Below are 21,221 nucleotides of genomic sequence, written 5' to 3'. Positions count from 1 at the left end.
GAGCAGAGGGAGATTCCGCGGTGAAGAGTACCTCATTGTGTCGGAGCAGAGGGAGATTCCGCGGTGAAGGTACCTCATTGTGTGAGAGCAGAGGGAGATTCCGCGGTGAAGGTACCTCATTGTGTGGGAGCAGAGGGAGATTCCGCGGTGAAGAGTACCTCATTGTGTGGGAGCAGAGGGAGATTCCGCTGTGAAGGTACCTCATTGTGTGAGAGCAGAGGGAGATTCCGCGGTGAAGGTACCTCATTGTGTGGGAGCAGAGGGAGATTCCGCGGTGAAGGTACCTCATTGTGTGGGAGCAGAGGGAGATTCCACGGTGAAGGTACCTCATTGTGTGGGAGCAGAGGGAGATTCCGCGGTGAAGGTACCTCACTGTGTGGGAGCAGAGGGAGATTCCGCGGTGAAGGTACCTCATTGTGTGGGAGCAGAGGGAGATTCCGCGGTGAAGAGGACCTCATTGTGTGGGAGCAGAGAGTTTCCGCGGTGAAGGGTACCTCATTGTGTGGGAGCAGAGAGTTTCCGCGGTGAAGGGTACCTCATTGTGTGGGAGCAGAGGGAGATTCCGCGGTGAAGGTACCTCATTGTGTGGGAGCAGAGGGAGATTCCGCGGTGAAGGGTACCTCATTGTGTGGGAGCAGAGAGAGATTCCGCGGTGAAGGTACCTCATTGTGTGGGAGCAGAGAGAGATTCCGCGGTGAAGAGTACCTCATTGTGTGGGAGCAGAGGGAGATTCCGCGGTGAAGGGTACCTCATTGTGTGGGAGCAGAGGGAGATTCCGCGGTGAAGAGTACCTCATTGTGTGGGAGCAGAGAGAGATTCCGCGGTGAAGAGTACCTCATTGTGTGGGAGCAGAGAGAGATTCCGCGGTGAAGAGTACCTCATTGTGTGGGAGCAGAGAGAGATTCCGCGGTGAAGGTACCTCATTGTGTGGGAGCAGAGAGAGATTCCGCGGTGAAGAGTACCTCATTGTGTGGGAGCAGAGGGAGATTCCGCGGTGAAGGGTACCTCATTGTGTGGGAGCAGAGGGAGATTCCGCGGTGAAGAGTACCTCATTGTGTGGGAGCAGAGAGAGATTCCGCGGTGAAGGGTACCTCATTGTGTGGGAGCAGAGGGAGATTCCGCGGTGAAGAGTACCTCATTGTGTGGGAGCAGAGAGAGATTCCGCGGTGAAGGTACCTCATTGTGTGGGAGCAGAGGGAGATTCCGCGGTGAAGGTACCTCATTGTGTGGGAGCAGAGGGAGATTCCGCGGTGAAGGTACCTCATTGTGTGGGAGCAGAGGGAGATTCCGCGGTGAAGGGTACCTCATTGTGTGGGAGCAGAGAGAGATTCCGCGGTGAAGGTACCTCATTGTGTGGGAGCAGAGAGAGATTCCGCGGTGAAGATACCTCATTGTGTGGGAGCAGAGGGAGATTCCGCGGTGAAGGTACCTCATTGTGTGGGAGCAGAGGGAGATTCCGCGGTGAAGGTACCTCACTGTGTGGGAGCAGAGGGAGATTCCGCGGTGAAGGTACCTCATTGTGTGGGAGCAGAGGGAGATTCCGCGGTGAAGGGTACCTCATTGTGTGGGAGCAGAGGGAGATTCCGCGGTGAAGGGTACCTCATTGTGTGGGAGCAGAGAGAGATTCCGCGGTGAAGGTACGTCATTGTGTGGGAGCAGAGAGAGATTCCGCGGTGAAGAGTACCTCATTGTGTGGGAGCAGAGGGAGATTCCGCGGTGAAGGGTACCTCATTGTGTGGGAGCAGAGGGAGATTCCGCGGTGAAGGGTACCTCATTGTGTGGGAGCAGAGGGAGATTCCGCGGTGAAGGGTACCTCATTGTGTGGGAGCAGAGAGAGATTCCGCGGTGAAGGTACCTCATTGTGTCGGAGCAGAGGGAGATTCCGCGGTGAAGGGTACCTCATTGTGTGGGAGCAGAGGGAGATTCCGCGGTGAAGGTACCTCATTGTGTGGGAGCAGAGGGAGATTCCGCGGTGAAGGGTACCTCATTGTGTGGGAGCAGAGGGAGATTCCGCGGTGAAGGTACCTCATTGTGTGGGAGCAGAGGGAGATTCCGCGGTGAAGGGTACCTCATTGTGTCGGAGCAGAGGGAGATTCCGCGGTGAAGGTACCTCATTGTGTGGGAGCAGAGGGAGATTCCGCGGTGAAGGGTACCTCATTGTGTGGGAGCAGAGGGAGATTCCGCGGTGAAGGTACCTCATTGTGTGGGAGCAGAGGGAGATTCGACGGTGAAGGTACCTCATTGTGTGGGAGCAGAGGGAGATTCCGCGGTGAAGGTACCTCATTGTGTGGGAGCAGAGGGAGATTTCGCGGTGAAGAGTACCTCATTGTGTCGGAGCAGAGGGAGATTCCGCGGTGAAGGTACCTCATTGTGTGGGAACAGAGGGAGATTCCGCGGTGAAGGTACCTCATTGTGTGGGAGCAGAGGGAGATTCCGCGGTGAAGAGTACCTCATTGTGTGGGAGCAGAGGGAGATTCCGCGGTGAAGGGTACCTCATTGTGTGGGAGCAGAGGGAGATTCCGCGGTGAAGAGTACCTCATTGTGCGGGAGCAGAGGGAGATTCCGCGGTGAAGGGTACCTCATTGTGCGGGAGTCCTGCCGCTGAGAAAATTGGGATCTTCTGGCCTCTGGCAATGCTGTTCATCACGTCGATGGGCGAAATCCCTGTTTGGATCATCTCCTCGGGGTAAATCCGAGACTGTGGGTTTATCGGCTGTCCTGTGGATAGCAAATGGAAAATAAACAGAGGTTGAAATGGGACAGGAGTAAGGCAATGTAAATCGATAATGATCACTCTTCCATCAAAGTCCGTCCTTCTAATACCCTAACTCTCCCATCGAAGCCCATTCCTCTAATACCTAAAACCTCCCATCGAAGCCAATTACTCTGGTACCCTAATTCTTTCATCGAAGCCCATCCCTCTAATACCCTAAACCTTGCTTCGAAGCCCATCCCTCGAATATCCAAAACCTCCCATCGAAGTCCATCCCTGCAGTGCACTAACTCTTCCATTAATGCATCCAACTACAGTGTGAATATCCCGAATGTTTTCCTTCTACTATCCGACCAGTAAATTATTGCAAATATTTCCCACTTGATCAGCAGCCAATCCATTAGTTTAAACATTCACACCCTCCACCACCGGCGCACTGTGGCTGCAGTGTGTACCATCTACAAGATGCACTGCAGCAACTCGCCAAGGCTTCTTCGGCAGCACCTCCCAAACCCGCGACCTCTTCCACCTAGAAGGACAAGGGCAGCAGGCGCATGGGAACATCACCACCTCCAAGTTCCCCTCCAAGCCACACACCATCCTGACTTGCAAATATATCGACCATTCCTTCATCGTCGCTGGGTCAAAATCCTGGCACTCACTCCCCAACAGCACTGTGGGAGCACCTTCACCATACGGACTGCAGAGTTTCAAGAAGGCGGCTCACCACCACCTTCTCGAGGGCAATTAGGAATGGGCAATAAATGCTGGCCTTGCCAGCGACACTCGGATTCCGAGAATGTTAAAACAACTCATTTACAAAAGAGATTTTTCCAAATAATAGTTCTGAAAATACTTCTCTATCACTCCCTAAACACTGGGATCAGTCTCAATCTCCGCTCACTCCCATTACACTGGGATTAGTCTCACTCTCCGCTCACTCCCATTACACTGGGATCAGTCTCACTCTCCTCGCTCCCATTACACTGGGATCAGTCTCACTCTCCGCTCGCTCCCATTACACTGGGATCAGTCTCACTCTCCTCACTCCCATTACACTGGGATCAGTCTCACTCTCTGCTCACTCCCATTAAATTGGGGTCAGTCTCACTCTCCTCACTCCCATTACACTGGGGTCAGTCTCACTCTCCTCACTCCCATTACACTGGGATCAGTCTCACTCTCCGCTCACTCCCATTGCACTGGGATCAGTCTCACTCTCCTCACTCCCATTACACTGGGATCAGTCCACTCTCTCCTCACTCCCATTACACTGGGATCAGTCTCACTCTCTCCTCACTCCCATTACTCTAGGATCAGTCTCACTCTCCTCACTCCCATTACACTGGGATCAGTCTCACTCTCTCCTCACTCCCATTACACTGGGATCAGTCTCACTCTCTCCTCACTCCCATTACACTGCGATCAGTGTCACTCTCCTCACTCCCATTACACTGGGATCAGTCTCACTCTCCGCTCACGCCCATTACACTGGGATCAGTCTCTCTCTCCTCACTCCCATTACACTGGGATCAGTCCCTCCCTCCTCACTCCCATTACATTGGGATCAGTCTCACTCTCCGCTCACTCCCATGAAACTGGGATCAGTCTCACTATCTGCTCACTCCCATTACACTGGGATCAGTCGCTCCTCACTCCCATTACACTGGGATCAGTCTCACTCTCCTCATTCCCATTACACGGGGATCAGTCTCACTCTCTCCTCACTCCCATTACACTGGGATCAGTCTCACTCTCCGCTCACTCCCATTAAGCTGCGATCAGTCTCACTCTCCTCAATCCAGTTACACTGGGATCAGTCTCACTCTCTCGTGACTCCCATTACACTGGGATCAGACTCACTCTCCTCACTCCCATTACACTGGGATCAGTCTCACTCTCCGCTCACTCCCATTACACTGGAATCAGTCTCACTCTCCGCTCACTCCCATTACACTGGGATCAGTCTTACTCTCTGCTCACTCCCATTACACTGGGATCAGTCTCACTCTCCTCACTCCCATCACACTGGGATCAGTCTCACTCTCTCCTCACTTCCATTACACTGGGATCAGTCTCACTCTCCTCACTCCCATTACACTGGGATCAGTCTCACTCTCTCCTCACTCCCATTACACTGGGATCAGTCTCACACTCCTCACTCCCATTACACTGGGATCAGTCTCACTCTCCGCTCACTCCCATTAGGCTGGGATCAGTCTCACTCTCTCCTCACTCCCATTAAACTAGGATCTGTCTCACTATCTGCTCACTCCCATTACACTGGGACCAGTCTCACTCTCTCCTCACTCCCATTACACTGGGATCAGTCTCACTCTCTCCTCACTCCCATTACATTGGGATCAGTCTCACTATCTGCTCACTCCCATTACACTGGGATCAGTCTCACTCTCTCCTCACTCCCATTACACTGGGATCAGTCTCACTCTCCTCACTCCCATTTCACTGGGATCAGTCTCACTCTCCTCACTCCCACTACACTTGGATCAGTCTCACTCTCCGCTCACTCCCATTAAACTGGGATCAGTCTCACTCTCTCCTCACTCCCATTACACTGGGATCAGTCTCACTATCCGCTCACTCCCAATACACTGGGATCAGTCTCACTCTCTCCTCACTCCCATTACACTGGGATCAGTCTCACTCTCCTCACTCCCATTTCACTGGGCTCAGTCTCACTCTCCTCACTCCCATTACACTGGGATCAGTCTCACTCTCTCCTCACTCCCATTACACTGGGATCAGTCAAACTCTCCGCTCACTCCCATTACACTGGGATCAGTCTCACTCTCCTCAATCCAGTTACACTGGGATCAGTCTCACTCTCCGCTCACTCCCATTACACTGGGATCAGTCTCACTCTCCTCACTCCCATTACACTGGGATCAGTCTCACTCTCCGCTCACTCCCATTAGATTGGGATCAGTCTCACTCTCTCCTCACTCCCATTACACTGGGATCAGTCTCACTATCCGCTCACTCCCATTACACTGGGATCAGTCTCACTCTCTCCTCACTCCCATTACACTGGGATCAGTCTCACTCTCCTCACTCCCATTTCACTGGGATCAGTCTCACTCTCCTCACTCCCATTACACTGGGATCAGTCTCACTCTCTCCTCACCCCCATTACACTGGGATCAGTCTCACTCTCCTCACTCCCATTACACTGGGATCAGTCTCACTCTCTCCTCACTCCCATTACACTGCGATCAGTCTCACTCTCCTCACTCCCATTACACTGGAATCAATCTCACGATCCGCTCACTCCCATTACACTGGGATCAGTCTCACTCTCTCCTCACTCACATTACACTGGGATCAGTCTCACTCTCTCCTCACTCCCATTACACTAGGATCAGTCTCACTATCCGCTCACTCCCATTACACTGGGATCAGTCACACTCTCGCCTCACTCCCATTACACTGGGATCAGTCTCACTCTCCTCACTCCCATTTCACTGGGGTCAGTCTCACTCTCCTCACTCCCATTACACTGGGATCAGTCTCATTCTCCGCTCACTCCCATTAAACTGGGATCAGTCTCACTCTCTCCTCACTCCCATTACACTGGGATCAGTCTCACTCTCCGCTCACTCCCATTTCACTGGGATCAGTCTCACTCTCGACACTCCCATTACACTGGGATCAGTCTCACTCTCCGCTCACTCCCATTACACTGGGATCAGTCTCACTCTCTCCTCACTCCCATTACACTGGGATCAGTCTCACTATCCGCTCACCCCCATTTCACTGGGATCAGTCCCACTCTCTCCTCACTCCCATTACACGGGGATCCGTCTCACTCTCCTCACTCCCATTACACTGGGATCAGTCTCACTCTCCTCACTCCCATTACACTGGGATCAGTCTCACTCTCCGCTCACTCCCAAAACACTGGGATCAGTCTAACTCTCCTCACTCCCATTACACTGGGATCAGTCTCACTCTCTCCTCACTCCCATTACACTGGGATCAGTCTCACTCTCCGCTGACTCCCATTACACTGGGATCAGTCTCACTCCCTCCTCATTCCCATTACACTGGGATCAGTCTCACTCTCTCCTCACTCTCATTAAATTGGGATCAGTCTCACTCTCCGCTCACTCCCATTACACTGGGATCAGTCTCACTCTCCGCTCACTCCCATTACACTGGGATCAGTCTCACTCTCATTACACTGGGATCAGTCTCACTCTCTGCTCACTCCCAAAACACTGGGATCAGTCTAACTCTCCTCACTCCCATTACACTGGGATCAGTCTCACTCTCTCCTCACTCCCATTACACTGGGATCAGTCTCCCTCTTCGCTCACTCCCATTACACTGGGACAAGTCTCACTCTCTGCTCACTCCCATTACACTGGGATCAGTCTCACTCTCCTCACTCCCATTACACTGGGATCAGGCTCACTCAGTCCTCACTCCCATTACACTGGGATCAGTCTCACTCTGCGCTCACTCCCATTACACTGGGATCCGTCTCACTCTCCGCTCACTCCCAAAACACATGGATCAGTCTCATTCTCTCCTCACTCCCATTACACTGGGATCAGTCTCACTCTCCGCTCACTCCGAAAACACTGGGATCAGTCTCACTCTCCGCTCACTCCCAAAACACTGGGATCAGTCTCACTATCAGCTCACTCCCATTACACTGGGATCAGTCTCACTCTCCGCTCACTCCCATTAAACTGGGATCAGTCTCACTCTCTCCTCACTCCCATTACACTGGGATCAGTCTCACTCTCCTCACTCCCATTACACTGGGATCAGTCTCACTCTCCACTCACTCCCATTACACTGGGACCAGTCTCACTCTCCTCAATCCAGTTACACTGGGATCAGTCTCACACTCCGCTCACTGCCATTACACTGGGATCAGTCTCACTCTCCTCACTCCCATTACACTGGGATCAGTCTCACTCTCCGCTCACTCCCATTAGACTGGGATCAGTCTCACTCTCTCCTCACACCCATTACACTGGGATCAGTCTCACTATCCGCTCACTCCCATTACACTGGGACCAGTCTCACTCTCTCCTCACTCCCATTACACTGGAATCAGTCTCACTCTCCGCTCACTCCTGTTACACTCGGATCAGTCTCACTCTCTCCTCACTCCCATTACACTGGGATCAGTCTCACTCTCCTCACTCCCATTTCACTGGGATCAGTCTCACTCTCCTCACTCCCATTATACTGGGATCAGTCTCACTCTCTCCTCACTCCCATTACACTGGGATCAGTCTCACTCTCCGCTCACTCCCATTACACTGGGATTAGTCTCACTCTCCTCAATCCAGTTACACTGGGATCAGTCTCACTCTCCGCTCACTCCCATTACACTGGGATCAGTCTCACTCTCTCCTCACTCCCATTACACTGGGATCAGTCTCAATCTCTCCTCACTCCCATTACACAGGGATCAGTCTCACTCCCCGCTCACTCCCATTACACTGGGATCAGTCTCACTCTCTCGTGACTCCCATTACACTGGGATAAGTCTCACTCTCCTCACTCCCATTACACTGGGATCAGTCTCACTCTCCGCTCACTCCCATTACACTGGGATCAGTCTCACTCTCCTCACTCCCATTACACTGGGATCAGTCTCACTCTATTTCACTGGGATCAGTCTCACTCTCCTCACTCCCATTACACTGGGATCAGTCTCTCCTCACTCCCATTACACTGGGATCATTCTCACTCTCCTCACTCCCATTACACTGGGATCAGTCTCACTCTCCTCACTCCCATTACACTGGGATCAGTCTCACTCTCCGCTCACTCCCATTACACTGGGATCAGTCTCACTCTCTCCTCACTCCCATTACACTGGGATAATTCTCACTCTCCACTCACTCCCATTACACTGTGATGAGTCTCACTCTCCTCACCATCATTACACTGGGATCAGTCTCACTCTCCTCACTCCCATTACACTGGGATCAGACTCACTCTCCGCTCACTCCCATTACACTGGGACCAGTCTCACTCTCCGCTCACTCCCATTACACTGGGATCAGTCGCTCTCTCCGCTCACTCCCATTACACTGGGATCAGTCTCACTCTCTCCTCACTCCCATTTCACTGGGATCAGTCTCACTCTCCTCACTCCCATTACACTGGGATCAGTCTCACTCTCCGCTCACTCCCATTACACTGGGATCAGTCTCACTCTCCTCAGTCCAGTTACACTGGGATCAGTCTTACTCTCCGCTCATTCCCTTTACACTGGGATCAGTCTCACTCTCTCCTCACTCCCATTACACTGGGATCAGTCTCACTCTCTCCTCACTCCCATTACATTGGGATCAGTCTCACTCTCCGCTCACTCCCATTACACTGGGATCAGTCTCACTTCGCTCACTCCCATTTCACTGGGATCAGTCTCACTCTCCTCACTCACATTACACTGGGATCATTCTCACTCTCTCCTCACTCCCATTACACTGGGATCAGTCTCACTCTCCGCTCACCCCCATTACACTGGGATCAGTCTCACTCTCTCCTCACTCCCATTACACTGGGATCAGTCTCACTCTCTGCTCACTCCCATTACACTGGATCAGTCTCACTCGCCTCACTCCCATTACACTGGGATCTGTCTCACTCTCTCCTCACTCCCATTACACTGGGATCAGTCTCACTCTCCGCTCACTCCCATTATACTGGGATCAGTCTCACTCTCCGCTCACTCCCAAAACACTGGGATCAGTCTCATTCTCTCCTCACGCCCATTACACTGGGATCAGTCTCACTCTCCGCTCACTCCCAAAACACTGGGATCAGTCTCACTCTCCGCTCTCTCCCAAAACATTGGGATCAGACTCACTATCAGCTCACTCCCATTACACTGGGATCAGTCTCACTCCGCTCACTCCCATTTCACTGGGGTCAGTCTCACTCTCCTCACTCCCATTACACTGGGATCAGTCTCACCCTCCGCTCACTCCCATTACACTGGGATCAGTCTCACTCTATCCTCACTCCTATTTCACTGGGATCAGTCTCACTCTCCTCACTCCCATTACACAGGGATCAGTCTCTCCTCACTCCCATTACACTGGGATCAGTCTCACTCTCCACTCACTCCCAAAACACTGGGATCAGTCTCACTATCAGCTCACTCCCATTACACTGGGATCAGTCTCACTCCGCTCACTCCCATTTCACTGGGATCAGTCTCACTCTCCTCACTCCCATTACACTGGGATCAATCTCACTCTCCGCTCACTCCCATTACACTGGGATCAGCCTCACTCTCTCATCACTCCCATTACACTGGGATCAGTCTCACTATCCTCACTCCCATTCCACTGGGATCAGTCTCACTCTCCGCTCTCTCACATTACACTGGGTTCAGTCTCAATCTCTCCTCACTCCCATTACACTGGGTTCAGTCTCACTCCGCTCACTCCCATTTCACTGGGATCAGTCTCACTCTCCTCACTCCCATTACACTGGGATCAATCTCACCCTCCGCTCACTCCCATTACACTGGGATCAGTCTCACTCTCTCCTCACTTCTATTTCACTGGGATCAGTCTCACTCTCCTCACTCCCATTACACTTGGATCAGTCTCTCCTCACTCCCATTACACTGGGATCATTCTCACTCTCCTCACTCCCATTACACTGGGATCAGTCTCACTCTCCTCACTCCCATTACACTGGGATCAGTCTCACTCTCCGCTCACTCCCATTACACTGTGATGAGTCTCACTCTCCTCACTCCCATTACACTGGGATCAGTCTCACCCTCCGCTCACTCCCATTACACTGGGATCAGTCTCACTCTCCGCTCACTCCCATTACACTGGGATCAGTCTCACACTCTCCTCACTCCCATTTCTCTGGGATCAGTCTCACTCTCCTCACTCCCATTACACTGGGATCAGTCTCACTCTCCGCTCACTCACATTAAACTGGGATCATTCTCACTCTCTCCTCACTCCCATTACACTGGGATCAGACTCACTCTCCGCTCACCCCCATTAAACTGGGATCAGTCTCACTCTCTCCTCACTCCCATTACACTGGGATCAGTCTCACTCTCTGCTCACTCCCATTACACTGGGATCAGTCTCACTCTCCTCACTCCCATTACACTGGGATCTGTCTCACTCGCTCCTCACTCCCATTACACTGGGATCCGTCTCACTCTCCGCTCATTCCCATTATACTGGGATCAGTCTCACTCTCCGCTCACTCCCAAAACACTGGGATCAGTCTCATTCTCTCCTCATTCCCATTACACTGGGATCAGTCTCACTCTCCGCTCACTCCCAAAACACTGGGATCAGTCTCACTCTCCGCTCTCTCCCAAAACACTGGGATCAGTGTCACTATCAGCTCACTCCCATTACACTGGGATCAGTCTCACTTCGCTCACTCCCATTTCACTGGGATCAGTCTCACTCTCCTCACTCCCATTACACTTGGATCAATCTCACCCTCCGCTCACTCCCATTACACTGGGATCAGTCTCACTCTCTCCTCACTCCTATTTCACTGGGATCAGTCTCACTCTCCTCACTCCCATTACACTGGGATCAGTCTCTCCTCACTCCCATTACACTGGGATCATTCTCACTCTCCACTCACTCCCATTACACTGTGACGAGTCTCACTCTCCTCACCATCATTACACTGGGATCAGTCTCACTCTCCTCACTCCCATTACACTGGGATCAGACTCACTCTCCGCTCACTCCCATTACACTGGGACCAGTCTCACTCTCCGCTCACTCCCATTACACTGGGATCAGTCGCTCTCTCCGCTCACTCCCATTACACTGGGATCAGTCTCACTCTCTCCTCACTCCCATTTCACTGGGATCAGTCTCACTCTCCTCACTCCCATTACACTGGGATCAGTCTCACTCTCCGCTCACTCCCATTACACTGGGATCAGTCTCACTCTCCTCAGTCCAGTTACACTGGGATCAGTCTTACTCTCCGCTCATTCCCTTTACACTGGGATCAGTCTCACTCTCTCCTCACTCCCATTACACTGGGATCAGTCTCACTCTCTCCTCACTCCCATTACATTGGGATCAGTCTCACTCTCCGCTCACTCCCATTACACTGGGATCAGTCTCACTTCGCTCACTCCCATTTCACTGGGATCAGTCTCACTCTCCTCACTCACATTACACTGGGACCATTCTCACTCTCTCCTCACTCCCATTACACTGGGATCAGTCTCACTCTCCGCTCACCCCCATTAAACTGGTATCAGTCTCACTCTCTCCTCACTCCCATTACACTGGGATCAGTCTCACTCTCTGCTCACTCCCATTACACTGGGATCAGTCTCACTCTCCTCACTCCCATTACACTGGGATCTGTCTCACTCTCTCCTCACTCCCATTACACTGGGATCAGTCTCACTCTCCGCTCACTCCCATTATACTGGGATCAGTCTCACTCTCCGCTCACTCCCAAAACACTGGGATCAGTCTCATTGTCTCCTCACGCCCATTACACTGGGATCAGTCTCACTTCCGCTCACTCCCAAAACACTGGGATCAGTCTCACTCTCCGCTCTCTCCCAAAACACTGGGATCAGACTCACTATCAGCTCACTCCCATTACACTGGGATCAGTCTCACTCCGCTCACTCCCATTTCACTTTGGTCAGTCTCACTCTCCTCACTCCCATTACACTGGGATCAGTCTCACCCTCCGCTCACTCCCATTACACTGGGATCAGTCTCACTCTATCCTCACTCCTATTTCACTGGGATCAGTCTCACTCTCCTCACTCCCATTACACAGGGATCAGTCTCTCCTCACTCCCATTACACTGGGATCATTCTCACTCTCCTCACTCCCATTACACTGGGATCAGTCTCACTCTCCTCACTCCCATTACACTGGGATCAGTCTCACTCTCTGCTCACTCCCATTACACTGGGATCAGTCTCACTCTCTCCTCACTCACATTACACTGGGATAAGTCTCACTCTCCGCTCACTCCCATTACACTGTGATGAGTCTCACTCTCCTCACTCCCATAACACTGGGATCAGTCTCACTCTCCTCACTCCCATTACACTGGGATCAGACTCACTCTCCGCTCACTCCCATTACACTGGGACCAGTCTCACTCTCCGCTCACTCCGATTACACTGTGATCAGTCTCACTCTCCGCTCACTCCCATTACACTGGGATCAGTCTCACTCTCTCCTCACTCCCATTTCACTGGGATCAGTCTCATTCTCCTCAGTCCCATTACACTGGGATCAGTCTCACTCTCCGCTCACTCACATTAAACTGGGATCATTCCCACTCTCTCCTCACTCCCATTACACTGGGATCAGTCTCACTCTCCGCTCACCCCCATTAAACTGGGATCAGTCTCACTCTGTCCTCACTCCCATTACACTGGGATCAGTCTCACTCTCTGCTCACTCCCATTACACTGGGATCAGTCTCAATCTCCTCACTCCCATTACACTGGGATCTGTCTCACTCTCTCCTCACTCCCATTACACTGGGATCAGTCTCACTCTCCGCTCATTCCCATTATACTGGGATCAGTCTCACTCTCCGCTCACTCCCAAAACACTGAAATCAGTCTCATTCTCTCCTCACTCCGATTACACTCGATTAGTCTCATTCTCCACTCACTCCCAAAACACTGGGATCGGTCTCACTATCAGCTCACTCCCATTACACTGGGATCAGTCTCACTTCGCTTACTCCCATTTCACTGAGATCAGCCTCACTCTCCTCACTCACATTACACTGGGATCATTCTCACTCTCTCCTCACTCCCATTACACTGGGATCAGTCTCACTCTCCGCTCACCCCCATTACACTGGGATCAGTCTCACTCTCTCCTCACTCCCATTACACTGGGATCAGTCTCACTCTCTGCTCACTCCCATTACACTGGGATCAGTCTCACTCTCCTCACTCCCATTACACAGGGATCTGTCTGACTCTCTCCTCACTCCCATTACACTAGGATCAGTCTCACTCTCCGCTCACTCCCATTATGCTGGGATCAGTCTCACTCTCCGCTCACTCCCAAAACACTGGGGTCAGTCTCATTTTCTCCTCACTCCCATTACACTGGGATCAGTCTCACTCTTCGCTCACTCCCAAAACACTGGGATCAGTCTCACTCTCCGCTCTCTCCCAAAACACTGGGATCAGTCTCACTATCAGCTCACTCCCATTACACTGGGATCAGTCTCACTCCGCTCACTCCCATTTCACTGGGATCAGTCTCACTCTCCTCACTCCCATTACACTGGGATCAATCTCACCCTCCGCGCACTCCCATGACACTGGGATCAGTCTCACTCTCTCCTCACTCCTATTTCACTGGGATCAGTCTCACTCTCCTCACTCCCATTACACTGGCATCAGTCTCTCCTCACTCCCATTACACTGGGATCTTTCTCACTCTCCTCACTCCCATTACACTGGGATCAGTCTCACTCTCCTCACTCCCATTACACTGGGATCAGTCTCACTCTCCGCTCACTCCCATTACACTGGGATCATCTCACTCTCTCCTCACTCCCATTTCACTGGGATAAGTCTCACTCTCCGCTCACTCCCATTACACTGTGATGAGTCTCACTCCCATTACACCGGGGTCAGTCTCACTCTCCTCACTCCCATTACACTGGGATCAGACTCACTCTCCGCTCACTCCAATTACACTGGGACCAGTCTCACTCTCCGCTCACTCCCATTACACTGGGATCAGTCTCACTCTCCGCTCACTCCCATTACACTGGGATCAGTCTCATTCTCTCCTCACTCCCATTACACTGGGATGAGTCTCACTATCCGCTCACTCCCATTACACTTGGATCAGTCTCACTCACCACTCACTCCCATTACACTGGGATCAGTCTCACTCTCCGCTCACTCACATTACACTGGGATCAGTCTCACTCTCCGCTCACTCCCATTACACTGGGATCAGTCTCACTCTCTCCTCCCTCCCAGTACACTGGGACCAGCCTCACTCTCCTCACTCCTATTACACTGGGATCAGTCGCACTCTCTCCTCACTCCCATTACACTGGGATCAGTCTCACTCTCTGCTCACTCCCAAAACACTGGGTTCAGTCTCACTCTCCTCAATCCCATTAGACTGGGATCAGTCTCACTCTCCTCACTCCCATTACACTGGGATCAGTCTCACTCCACTCACTCCCATTTCACTGGGATCAGTCTCACTCTCCTCACTCGCATTACACTGAGATCAATCTCACTCTCCACTCACTCCCACGACACTGGGATCAGTCTCACTCTCTCCTCACTCCTATTTCACTGGGATCAGTCTCACTCTCCTCACTCCCATTACACTGGGATCAGTCTCACTCTCCGTTCACTCCCATTACACTGGGATCAGCCTCACTCTCTCCTCACTCCCATTACACTGGGATCAGTCTCACTATCCTCACTCCCATTACACTGGGATCAGTCTCACTCTCCGCTCACTCCCATTACACTGGGTTCAGTCTCACTCTCTCCTCACTCCCATTACACTGGGATAAGTCTCACTCTCCGCTCACTCCCATTACACTGTGATGAGTTTCACTCTCCGCTCAGTTCCATTACACTGGGGTCAGTCTCACTCTCCGCTCACTCCCATTACACTGTGATGAGTCTCACTCTCCGCTCAGTCCCATTACACTGGGATCAGTCTCACGCTCCTCACTCCCATTACACTGGGATAAGTCTCACTCTCCTCACTCCCATTACACTGGGATCAGTCTCACTCTCCTCACTCATATTACACTGGGATCAGACTCACTCTCCGCTCACTCCCATTACACTGGGATCAGTCTCACTCTCCGCTCACTCCCATTACACTGGGATCAGCCTCACTCTCATTACACTGGGATCAGTCTCATTCTCTCCTCACTCCCATTACACTGGGATCAGTCTCACCCTCCGCTCACTCACATTAAACTGGGATCATTCTCACTCTCTCCTCACTCCCATTACACTGGGATCAGTCTCACTCTCCGCTCACCCCCATTAAACTGGGATCAGTCTCACTCTCTCCTCACTCCCATTACACTGGGATCAGTCTCACTCTCTGCTCACTCCCATTACACTGGGATCAGTCTCACTCTCCTCACTCCCATTACACTGGGATCTGTCTCACTCTCTCCTCACTCCCATTACACTGGGATCAGTCTCACTCTCCGCTCATTCCCATTATACTGGGATCAGTCTCACTCTCCGCTCACTCCCAAAACACTGGGATCAGTCTCATTCTCTCCTCACTCCGATTACACTGGGATTAGTCTCACTCTCCGCTCACTCCCAAAACACTGGGATCAGTCTCACTCTCCGCTCTCTCCCAAAACACTGGGATCAGTCTCACTATCAGCTCACTCCCATTACACTGGGATCAGTCTCACTTTGCTCACTCCCATTTCACTGGGATCAGCCTCACTCTCCTCACTCACATTACACTGGGATCATTCTCACTCTCTCCTCACTCCCATTGCACTGGGATCAGTCTCACTCTCCGCTCACGCCCATTAAACTGTGATCAGTCTCACTCTCTCTTCACTCCTATTTCACTGGGATCAGTCTCACTCTCCTCACTCCCATTACACTGGCATCAGTCTCTACTCACTCCCATTACACTGGGATCATTCTCACTCTCCTCACTCCCATTACACTGGGATCAGTCTCACTCTCCTCATCCCCATTACACTGGGATCAGTCTCACTCTCCGCTCACTCCCATTACACTGGGATCAGTCTCACTCACTCCTCACTCCCATTACACTGGGATAAGTCTCACTCTCCGCTCACTCCCATTGCACTGTAATGAGTCTCACTCTCCTCACTCCCATTACACTGGGATCAGTCTCACTCTCCTCACTCCCATTACACTGGGATCAGACTCACTCTCCGCTCACTCCCATTACACTGGGACCAGTCTCACTCTCCGCTCACTCCCATTACACTGGGATCAGTCTCACTCTCCGCTCACTCCCACTACACTGGGATCAGTCTCATTCTCTCCTCACTCCCATTACACTGGGATCAGTCTCACTATCCGCTCACTCCCATTACACTGGGATCAGTCTCACTCACCACTCACTCCCATTACACTGGGATCAGTCTCACACTCCGCTCACTCCCATTACACTGGGATCAGTCTCACTCTCCGCTCACTCCCATTACACTGGGATCAGTCTCACTCTCTCCTCACTCCCATTACACTGGGATCAGCCTCACTCTCCTCACTCCTATTACACTGGGATCAGTCTCACTCTCCTCACTCCCATTACACTGGGATCAGTCGCACTCTCTCCTCACTCCCATTACACTGGGATCAGTCTCACTCTCCGCTCACTCCCAAAACACTGGGATCAGTCTCACTCTCCTCAATCCCATTACACTGGGATCAGTCTCACTCTTCTCACTCACATTACACTGGGATCAGTCTCACACTCTGCTCACTCCCATTACACTGGGATCAGTCTCACTCTCTCCTCACTCCCATTACACTGGGATCAATCTCACTCTCTCCTCACTCCCATTACACTGGGATCAGTCTCACTCTCTCCTCAATCCCATTACACTGGGATCAGTCTCACTCTCTCCTCACTCCCATTACACTGGGATCAGTCTCATTCTCCGCTCACTCCCATTACACTGGGATCAGTCTCACTCTCCTCACTCCCATTACACTGGGATCAGTCTCACTCTCTCCTCACTCCCATTACACTGGGATCAGTCTCACTCTCCGCTCACTCCCATTACACTGGGATCAGTCTCACTCTCTCCTCACTCCCATTTCACTGGGTTCAGTCTCACTCTCCTCACTCCCATTACACAGGGATCAGTCTCACTCTCCGCTCACTCCCATTACACTGGGATCATTCTCACTCTCTCCTCACTCCCATTACACTGGGATCATTCTCACTCTGTCCTCACTCCTATTAAACTGGGATCAGTCTCACTCTTCGCTCACTCCCATTAGACTGGGATCAGTCTCACTCTCCGCTCACTCGCAAAAAACTGGGATCAGTCTCACTCTCCTCACTCCCATTACACTGGGATCAGTCTCACTCTCCTCACTCCCATTACACTGGGATCAGTCTCACTCTCCTCTCACTCCCATTACACTGGGATCAGTCTCACTCTCTCCTCACTCGCATTACACTGGGATCAGTCTCACTCTCCTCACTCCTATTACACTGGGATCAGTCTCACTCTCCGCTCACTCCCATTACACTGGGATCAGTCGCACTCTCTCCTCACTCCCATTACACTGTGATCAGTCTCACTCGCCGCTCACTCCCAAAACACTGGGATCAGTCTCACTCTCCTCAATCCCATTACACTGGGATCAGTCTCACTCTCCTCACTCCCATTACACTGGGATCAGTCTCACACTCTGCTCACTCCCATTACACTGGGATCAGTTTCACTCTCCTCACTCCCATTACACTGGGATCATTCTCACTCTCTCCTCACTCCCATTAATCTGGGATCAGTCTCACTCTCCGCTCACTCCCATTACACTGGGATCAGTCTCACTCTCCGCTCACTCCCATTACACTGGGATCAGTCTCACTCTCTCCTCACCCCCATTACACTGGGATCAGTCTCACTCTCCGCTCACTCCCATTACACTGGGATCAGTCTCACTCTCTCCTCACTCCCATTTCACTGGGATTAATCTCACTCTCTTCACTCCCATTACACTGGGATCAGTCTCACTCTCCGCTCACTCACATTACACTGGGATCATTCTCACTCTCCCCTCACTCCCATTACACTGGGATCAGTCTCACTCTCAGCTCACCCCCATTACACTGGGATCAGTCTCACTGTCTCCTCACTCCCATTACACTGGGATCAGTCTCACTCTCTGCTCACTCCCATTACACTGGGATCAGTCTCACTCTCCTCACTCCCATTACACTGGGATCAGTCGCACTCTCTCCTCACTCCCATTACACTGGGATCAGTCTCACTCTCTCATCACTCCCATTAAACTGGGATCAGTCTCACTCTCCGCTCACTCCCATTAAACTGGGATCAGTCTCACTCTCTCCTCACTCCCATTACACTGGGATCAGTCTCACTCTCTGCTCACTCACATTACACTGGGATCATTCTCACTCTCTCCTCACTCCCATTACACTGGGATCAGTCTCACTCTCCACTCAACCCCATTAAACTGGGATCAGTCTCACTCTCTCCTCACTCCCATTACACTGGGATGAGTCTCACAATCCGCTCACTCCCATTATACTGGGATCAGTCTCACTCTCCGCTCACTCCCAAAAAACTGGGATCAGTCTCATTCTCTCCTCAGTCCCATTACTCTGGGATCAGTCTCACTCTCCGCTCACTCCCAAAACACTGGGATCAGTCTCACTCTCCGCTCTCTCCCAAAACACTGGGATCAGTCTCACTATCAGCTCACTCCCATTACACTGGGATCAGTCTCACTCCGCTCACTCCCATTTCACTGGGATCAGTCTCACTCTCCTCATCCCCATTACACTGGGATCAGTCTCACTCTCTCCTCACTCCTATTTCACTGGGATCAGTCTCACTCTCCTCACTCCCATTACACTGGCATCAGTCTCTCCTCACTCCCATTACACTGGGATCATTCTCACTCTCCTCACTCCCATTACACTGGGATCAGTCTCACTCTCCTCATCCCCATTACACTGGGATCAGTCTCACTCTCCGCTCACTCCCATTACACTGGGATCAGTCTCACTCACTCCTCACTCCCATTACACTGGGATAAGTCTCACTCTCCGCTCACTCCCATTGCCCTGTAATGAGTCTCACTCTCCTCACTCCCATTACACTGGGATCAGTCTCACTCTCCTCACTCCCATTACACTGGGATCAGACTCACTCTCCGCTCACTCCCATTACACTGGGACCAGTCTCACTCTCCGCTCACTCCCATTACACTGGGATCAGTCTCACTCTCCGCTCACTCCCACTACACTGGGATCAGTCTCATTCTCTCCTCACTCCCATTACACTGGGATCAGTCTCACTATCCGCTCACTCCCATTACACTGGGATCAGTCTCACTCACCACTCACTCCCATTACACTGGGATCAGTCTCACACTCCGCTCACTCCCATTACACTGGGATCAGTCTCACTCTCCGCTCACTCCCATTACACTGGGATCAGTCTCACTCTCTCCTCAATCCCATTACACTGGGATCAGTCTCACTCTCTCCTCACTCCCATTACACTGGGATCAGTCTCATTCTCCGCTCACTCCCATTACACTGGGATCAGTCTCACTCTCCTCAGTCCCATTACACTGGGATCAGTCTCACTCTCTCCTCACTCCCATTACACTGGGATCAGTCTCACTCTCCGCTCACTCCCATTACACTGGGATCTGTCTCACTCTCTCCTCACTCCCATTTCACTGGGTTCAGTCTCACTCTCCTCACTCCCATTACACAGGGATCAGTCTCACTCTCCGCTCACTCCCATTACACTGGGATCATTCTCACTCTCTCCTCACTCCCATTACACTGGGATCAATCTCACTCTGTCCTCACTCCTATTAAACTGGGATCAGTCTCACTCTTCGCTCACTCCCATTAGACTGGGATCAGTCTCACTCTCCGCTCACTCGCAAAAAACTGGGATCAGTCTCACTCTCCTCACTCCCATTACACTGGGATCAGTCTCACTCTCCTCACTCCCATTACACTGGGATCAGTCTCACTCTCCGCTCACTCCCATTACACTGGGATCAGTCTCACTCTCTCCTCACTCGCATTACACTGGGATCAGTCTCACTCTCCTCACTCCTATTACACTGGGATCAGTCTCACTCTCCGCTCACTCCCATTACACTGGGATCAGTCGCACTCTCCTCAATCCCATTACACTGGGATCAGTCTCACTCTCCTCACTCCCATTACACTGGGATCAGTCTCACACTCTGCTCACTCCCATTACACTGGGATCAGTTTCACTCTCCTCACTCCCATTACACTGGGATCATTCTCACTCTCTCCTCACTCCCATTAATCTGGGATCAGTCTCACTCTCCGCTCACTCCCATTACACTGGGATCAGTCTCACTCTCCGCTCACTCCCATTACACTGGGATCAGTCTCACTCTCTCCTCACTCCCATTACACTGGGATCAGTCTCACTCTCCGCTCACTCCCATTACACTGGGATCAGTCTCACTCTCTCCTCACTCCGATTTCACTGGGAGTAATCTCACTCTCTTCACTCCCATTACACTGGGATCAGTCTCACTCTCCGCTCACTCACATTACACTGGGATCATTCTCACTCTCCCCTCACTCCCATTACACTCGGATCAGTCTCACTCTCAGCTCACCCCCATTACACTGGGATCAGTCTCACTGTCTCCTCACTCCCATTACACTGGGATCAGTCTCACTCTCTGCTCACTCCCATTACACTGGGATCAGTCTCACTCTCCTCACTCCCATTACA

General features: G+C 51.9%; 1 protein-coding gene across 2 annotated transcripts in view; it reads right to left on the bottom strand.

The window, feature by feature from the left end:
* Nucleotides 1–21,221, bottom strand: part of LOC147123797 (V-type proton ATPase subunit B, brain isoform-like) — a 265,836-nt gene that overhangs the window by 115,152 nt on the left and 129,463 nt on the right. For both annotated transcript variants that reach the window (XM_085976134.1, XM_085976125.1), the window contains one exon: nt 2,579–2,718. In XM_085976134.1, the coding sequence (XP_085832260.1) occupies nt 2,579–2,718 (140 nt within the window). The remainder of the gene's footprint in view (nt 1–2,578; nt 2,719–21,221) is intronic.

The sequence above is a fragment of the Somniosus microcephalus genome, chromosome 2 (assembly GCF_052327205.1).
Source record: "Somniosus microcephalus isolate GS21.2 chromosome 2, FLI_Smic_1.0, whole genome shotgun sequence".
NCBI classification, from domain to species: Eukaryota; Metazoa; Chordata; class Chondrichthyes; order Squaliformes; family Somniosidae; genus Somniosus; species Somniosus microcephalus.
The sequence above is the reverse complement of the archived record's forward strand: the minus strand, read 5'-3'. Positions and strand labels throughout refer to the sequence as shown.